Consider the following 7623-nt stretch of genomic DNA (forward strand, 5'->3'; position numbering starts at 1 on the left):
AATATGAAGAGATAAGAGATAAGATAAAATATATAAGTGAAATAAAAAGAAAAAAATATGAGAAATTTCAAATTCTTACTTTTTTGGGAGAATTTGAAATTCTACTATTTCAAATAATTTTATAAATGCTTAAATTTTAAATTTCTTGTAAATTCTCCATCTAAACAAGATATTTCACTTTAAAAAATTTAAAATTCATCAAATAAATGAATTATTCTATTTAAATTCACCATCTAAACATACTATTAATTTGATATGTGATTAAGCCTGTTAATAAGAAAATTGATCTTGGAGGAATGTCAACCTAGATCTTAGTATCTTACACAATACGCATTCATAAAATGGGTAAAGTATATCAATTTATTAGAAATTGACAATTATTAAGTAGTCTACAAACTTGGCAAAAACATATATAAACAGTAAGATCATCAAAGCTAGAGATCTGCGACTGCGGTATATGACTGCAGAAACCAGTTATTTTTTGAGCTATGGCATCAAGGTTTCATATTTCTACATAATGATGATCTTGACATAAAAGTTAACATGGCTAATCTGAACACTTCTGGTTTGGGGATATTGCCACCATCTATAAATGATGATGACTAATATAAAATCTGTTTAGATATAAGACATTAGTGTTTGTTTGAAAACTTTTTTTATTAGAAAACATCCTTTATTTTCTAAAAAAAAAGTTTCAAAATCACTTCTACACTTATATCTAAACACATTCATAATATACACACAGGATAGTATTCTGGCTTCAAATGACTTTTTTAATTACATTATTGAGATTCTTCTAAGAAGTTCTTAGTTTACTGAGCCACATTTCTTTCTAATTTGCCCTTTCATTCCTGTAAGTACTCCCACATTACTAAGCTTCACCATGGATTCGGCAAAATCATTATAGAAGGAATTTTGGTTGTTGCTGTAATAATAAACCAAACCAGAAGTCCTTCGATCCATAATTAATGCCTGGTCAGATTCTAGCAGCCCTGTGTTATATACGAGATTTCTATAATATTCATTGTCGAACATCAAATTAGTTGTAGCATCAAGAGGTGCTAAATTTCTGTTTGAAGCGTCTCTGTTTGGACATATATTTTGTAATTTTGAGAGAAGAAAATTGTCAAGCAAGGGATCAGGTCTGCCAGAGCCTTTAAAGTCAAAAAGTCTCCTTTTGAATGTGAAGCATTGAGCAAAACCAATTGTGTGTCCTCCTGATGAAAATAGACACATTAAGTTACTCATGCCATGCATGTACTAAATAAAGGTTCAAATAATTGAGGAAAGTGTATGTTAGCTTCCATCACTTCCTAGAATTAGAGTTTAATTGGATACAATTGAAAAGTAAATTTAAAAGCATTCTTAACTAAAGGAAACTTTTTTATTTTTAGTAGAAAGACTAAAAAAAAAAATCTTTTTAATTTGTATATGAATAGATTCTTAGAATGATATATTCAAAATCATATTAGAGAAAAATGAGAAAAGACTAAGAACCTGAAAGGGCTACAACATCCCTTATTTCAAGACCCTTTGAAACAAATTTTGCAATGATGTTTTCTAGAGGTTCGATTGGTGAGGGAATTTGTTGATCAGCTGCAGTCTGACTGGTTGTTACTGCATCTCTTCGGCCTAATGCAACAGGCCAAGAAGGCCCACCAACCTAAAATCCCCCAAAAAACAGCAACAAAGTTGGTAACATGAAATAGGTTAATTAATTAATAAACTTTCAGCTGAGACAACTTGTGTACAATAATATAAAAGAATTAGTGTCAGTTTTACCAGATCAATAGCTTCCCTAGCGGCTAAGGTTAATATATCAGCGCAGGAGACTGTTGATGGACATTGCCTTTCAACGAGATCTTTTATGTTATCAATCACTTCAAATCCGCGAAGTGAATTACGATTAGGTAAAGCATTCTTTTCCCCTGTGAAATATCGTGTATCATCAAGAAGCACAGAAGCATCACAGCCCTTTGACGAGAAATTGAACGTAATTAGTGACAAGCCCCAATAAATTATTGTGATTAAAATAGAATACCATTCAACAAAAGAATGATTATAAATTTATCTTCCTATATATATATACATATATATTTTTCTTTTCAAAATTACCTTAACATGTACACTAATGAGAGACATATTTTACAGACACAATAATGAGCCTTGTAGACAATAAAAATGTAAGAAGGAGGAATTTGTTTCATGGATTATAACTTTATTTCTAAGAAATATATTCTTAAAAGTATTTTAGTTAGAATTTTACTTCGGAACATATTTAGAAAACGTATTTGGTTGCATCCTAATATTCCTTAGAATATTTTTAAAATTGAAAATAATTTAAATAAAAAAAGGAAGTTACAAGTGTGTTAAAATATAATTTCTCAAGTTTTTATGAGAATATCATTTTTCTACCCCTCAACATAGGAATAAAAATGTAGAAAAATGATAGGCAAATTTTTCCGAGAATGAATAATGTTCTAGAAGAATTTTTCAAAAATTTTAACAAATATAAAAATGTTATATTTCCATATTTACATTCTCGAAAATAAGTTTGTAATCCGTAACAAAAGTCTCCTTATAAACAAATTTTTTACTAAAAGTAGTTAGTTAAATTTTACTCATGACATGTATAGTTCACATCAATAATTTGATAAAAAAAGGTTATAATTATCTTATTTTTTTTAATGTTTTTATTAGTTGTATTTTCTTATATAATTTCTTTCACCATTAATATATTTATTGTTCTAATTTTTATTGGCTATGTTTGTGAAAAGGTAAAATAATGTTTACCCTAAAAAAAAGCTTAAGACATTTATATATTCTACTTATTATATATATATATATATATATATATATATATATTTATTGAATTCATATAAATAACCCATAATAAATAATTTTTTTGTAAAAAAAAAAAAAACTAATACAAGAAGCCTTCTAAATTAATTCCTATGAAAATAATCAAATATAATTTTTATAAAAGGATGGAAAATAATATATAACATATAACCCTCACTATAACTAGCTAAGGTAATAGGGACGTAAAATAAGAAAAATCGTTAATTTTCATAATGCAACAATATGTTTATAGTTATGATTATTTTATGTATAAATTAGTAGCAGAATGAGGCATTTTTTTCCTGCGTATATATATTTTTTCCTTTTTAGAAGATAGTTGCTGAAAGTGTGTAGCATAATTAAATTTAATAATAGTAGTGCTGAATAAGAAAGTGGAAACCAAAAAGATATATTTAAAGATATCTCTCTCATAATAAGTATAAATATCTTCGGCATTCAGTTTTATGTAAATATTTTTCACACACTTTGAGTTGTATTATTATTAATTTTTTCATGAACACATACATCAAGTTGCATTAATTTATGAGTTAGCATGTGTTTGCTTTCACGTTTTAAACGTGAAAAATCACGTTTAACGTGAAGCTACACGTTGTAACTTTCAAGTTAAACGTGATTTTTCACGTTTGAAACGTGAAAGCAAACACGCACTTAATCACTTATACACGACTAGTGTAAAGTTTTTTTACACTAGCAATTAATTAAATATTTTAATAGTGTTATGTTAGTTGTTTATTTAATGAAATAAAAATAAAATAAAATAATTTAAAAGATCTGATTAGTTGTTAGTATAAATTTTTTTTATAGTGACAGTGTATTGATGATTAATTTTAAACTGAAAACTTAGACTATCTATTATACATTGAGATCGGCTGACACCATAATCACATGTGATATTGGACCATATAACAATTTTTCCAATAACAACCCCTTCTCATAAAGTAAAAACAAATATGTCAAGTTTTATGCTGTAGGGCATAGTCTCAGAAGCAGCTATAAACCATAAAAGAAAGAACAAAAGAGAGAGAAAGGGTGGGGAAGGGTCAAAGAAGGTTTGTTGTCATAGTAGAAAGATGCTTGGTATATCATGTACCATAGACAAAAACTGACGAAGAATCTAAAGTAATGTACCACGTACGTCACAAATAGACGTCTGAATAAATTTGATGATGAAGAAAACAAATAAACAACTAATTAACACACAACGAGTTGCACCACAATAAAATCTTTTATGAAATGAGAAGCATACTGTTACACCTTTCAAATATATATGCATGCGGATGAGATTCACTCTTATTTATAGAGCTAATATAACTTTAGGTACGTATCCATGATGCGGAAATTTCAGGAAGTTTCTAGATTTATAACGTGCTGTGTCTATCTAGTGTTCTTAAAACAACTGCGAAGGTAGCAAGTGCCAAATAGTGTCAAAAGAATTTTGTGGACGAGGACCAATTATAAGACTTGTACGTGTAACCAAAGTGTCAATCATTAAACAACACGCTTCTACCATCAAAATTATAACTTCTATCTATAACACCTCCTTTAATCAACTACTAAAGCAACACTAACAATTACTAATTAGTGTGTGTGTGGTTTAGTATGATTTCGAGTATGACAGAAAGAATATAAAGCTATGTAATTAAGTACGTGCATGTGTGTTCATTCTATATAGAGTAAGAAATAAGAAAATCCTAAAGCAAAGAATTTACATTAACTATGCAATCGTGAAAGTGCAACCGAAGGAGGGACGCGGCCATTCTGTTGTCATATCTTATGCTTGACCAAACAACATTTCTAACAATCCTGAGCAAATTGGGGCATGAATCATCGTAGAAATTGAAGTCAAGCTGGCCTGTACTGTAGGGAAACATATGAACAAAAGGAACAAAGAAGAAAGTGAAGAAGATTACAAGTTTAATAGTCATCATGGCTTGATAATATTTACTAGGTTAGAAGGACTTGACAACTTCAAATTCCTATGACATGCGGTGACCTACGTGCGGTTATTTATATGCAAATAATAAACAGAAATCATGGATTGAAGAGTATTTTATTCTTTGTATGATTACTTACCTTGTGAGTCAGAGTTACTGAATTAAAGGTAATCTGTTTGAATGTACCAAATTTTTGGATTGACGTCAAACGCATATATAAACCATAGGATATGGATAAATTATTAACGTGGAAGCACGATGGAATGTCTGGCAGAGTTGATTGGTGAAACCAAGAAGTGGCACTGCCATTATCCCTATTTCTAAAATTCTAATGGTCACGCGCGGCTGGAACTTCTCACAACCATGTCCATGGACATTAGTGTTTGAAGAACCTTGATGATCACGCATTAGAATTTTTTTTTTCTACGTCTATCTTTGTGCTCGTTGAAAATTAAAGAGCCTCTTCGATATTTAATTTTAATTCTTTTTACATCTTATATATTTTTTAATTCTCAAAGTCTTATCCGTCATTTCATTCCTTTTTGTTGATTCCTTTTTCACTACAATAAGAGGGACCTTTAATGACATTTAATATTAATTTTAGTGATAATAAAATTGTTTGTAAAATTTTTTATTAATATTTTTACATTAATTATTGTATGTAATGTCGATATATATATATACCGGCAATCATTCTGCATGTTGATAAAAACTTTTATAATAGTCAAGAAAAATGTATAAATTTTTATGATATTTTTTATTGGTATTTAATATTTTTTTGTTATTGCTACTAAAAGTTTAAGAAATAATTCGTAATTGATATACTTTTTAATTACCTTATCTCTAGTTGATGTAAAACTTGTAAGATAACGATTATTTTTTACTTATATATTTTTTAATTTCCTTATTTTTGTTTGATGTGTGACTTACGTTTTTCTTTAAGAAATGATTCTTAGCTTTTATACTCTTTAATTATCTTATCATCTAAGAGATGTGAAACTTGTAAGGTGAAAGTTGCTCTCTACTTATATACTTATATATAGTTGATGTGTGTCTTAAATTTTTTCCAATACACCTTCTCAAGTTTAGCACTATTGAACTTGGTAATGATGGGTGATCTGATACCAACTTATAATAGTGAATTATGGGTTTAACTCAACCTTACAAAACCAACTTGTAAGGTAAGATTTATCATCCACTTATATACTCTTTAGTTAACTTATCTCTTTAGTTGATATGAGACTTAAAGTTTTTTTTCCAATAAATAATATCATTAATAGTAAATTTTGGTATAATGTAAATACATTTTTAGTGACTATTATATATTAGTCATTCATATTTTTATTAGATAATAAAATAAAGACAATAAGTTTATTCTCATTAAATAATTAATAAGTTTTGTTTAGTGTTTATTGTTTTTTTTTTAATTTGTCAAGGGATATAAAGTGAAGGTATAAGAAAAGGCACACACATATCCGAGTGTTTTTCTTAATGTTGTACATGTATCAAAAACACACATATGCAATATCTTCTACTTACTCTTAGTGTTGATGTTGGAACCATGGAAATAGAAAATAAAAGATATATTATATTTCACTGAAATTACAAGAGTTCAACATCAACAAATGATAAAATTAAATAAAATGATTGAAATAAAATAAGAAAAAGGTTTAAAGAAGTTTGGGTTGAAGAATGCTTGGTGCTATCCTTAGAGAGAAAACGTCCTCATCGCACTGGTAGATTATTTTGTAATGTGCTCCTCTTCGATCTAAGATATGACAACTTGTCAGATAAATCGTGTGCAGCAAAGGATCTTTGAACCAAAAAACACCGCTCCAAAATATATATAGTAATAGAAATAATTTTAAAGGAGGAGAAATGAGTGAAATGTTGTGTCTTATGTCTCTCTATTGATTCATGAAGGCAAAATATATAGAGTTGATGCAGCTTGTGCAATACTACAAAAGAGGAACAATCTCAACATGCACAAAATCATATCGTGACTATGTCAAAGGAAACAAATAACAATAATATAAAATAAAAATTGAATCTTAAATAGTAACTAAATTAATAGGATTTAATTTTTAAGCCGCCAATAAAAGATAATTAAAAATATTAAAATATTAAAACATAAATTGAGTAAATAACATTTAATTAAATTTTAAATTATAATAATATTCTCCAACAATTGATAAAGAAACTATGTATTTGTTGGTTGTTGGTTCTCAGCCATGTTTTTTTAGTTTCTGTTTTCTGATGTACAGTAAATAGACTTGATTAAGTTGCAAGAAAAGTTATTTATTCAATATATATAGAATAGTTCTTCTATTCTTATATATAAGGCATAAATTTAGCCTCTATTTAATACACAATTCTTATATATAAGGCATAGATTTAGCCTCTATGTAATACACAGAGAGAAAATTTTGTAACTTTTTTTGTAGCAGAGATTTTAATCCTAGTGGTTGTCATGGGTGTAGATTAGAGTGCATTGCTCTAATTCGAACCACATAAAAATTGTTGAGTTCTCCATCTTTCACTAATCTTTATTCTCTTAAATTCTTGCTTGTCTCTTGAGAAAGAATTATCGTAGAGAGTGGACCTATGTGTGTGTGTTTACCATCTCCTTCTTAGCACAACAAGTGGTGTGGTGAGCATGGAACGTCCACTTATGGGTTCAGCCAAATATGAGGTGGAAAAGTTCACTAGTCAAAATGACTTTAGGCTATAGCAATTAAAGATGAGAGTCTTTCTTATTCATCAAGGGTTGATTGGTGCTCTTGTTGGTGAAGCCAAGCCAAAAATGCGATGATTGATGAGGAAAGGA

The 7623-nt window shown here is 28.5% G+C and overlaps 1 protein-coding gene across 2 annotated transcripts; it reads right to left on the minus strand.

The window, feature by feature from the left end:
* Positions 1-333: 333 nt before the first annotated feature.
* On the minus strand, positions 334-4850 carry LOC109813069 (peroxidase 10). Of its 2 annotated transcripts, XM_020377183.3 has the most exons (5): positions 4773-4839; positions 4572-4665; positions 1783-1974; positions 1498-1663; positions 334-1217 (listed from the first exon to the last, which is right to left on the minus strand). In XM_020377183.3, exons 2-5 carry the CDS (start codon positions 4617-4619, stop codon positions 808-810), a joined length of 816 nt encoding a protein of 271 aa, XP_020232772.1. In that variant the 5' UTR covers positions 4620-4665; positions 4773-4839; the 3' UTR covers positions 334-807. The 2 variants fall into 2 exon arrangements, with proteins under 2 accessions (XP_020232772.1, XP_020232771.1); XM_020377182.3 differs by having other exon boundaries at positions 4572-4850.
* Positions 4851-7623: the final 2773 nt, after the last annotated feature.

Source organism: Cajanus cajan, chromosome 3, assembly GCF_000230855.2.
Source record: "Cajanus cajan strain Asha chromosome 3, NIPB_CcT2T_4, whole genome shotgun sequence".
NCBI lineage: Eukaryota > Viridiplantae > Streptophyta > Magnoliopsida > Fabales > Fabaceae > Cajanus > Cajanus cajan.

What these genes read in the sequence shown, in the direction of transcription:
- LOC109813069 (XM_020377182.3), bottom strand. Translation starts at nt 4,790, where the DNA reads ATGATGACTATTAAACTTGTAATCTTCTTCACTTTCTTCTTTGTTCCT. An exon ending in CTAGGGAAGCTATTGATCTG is followed by an intron (nt 1,664 to 1,782) that starts GTAAAACTGACA and finishes GGGGGATTTTAG; the next exon opens with GTTGGTGGGCCTTCTTGGCC. An exon ending in GGATGTTGTAGCCCTTTCAG is followed by an intron (nt 1,218 to 1,497) that starts GTTCTTAGTCTT and finishes TATTTTCATCAG; the next exon opens with GAGGACACACAATTGGTTTT.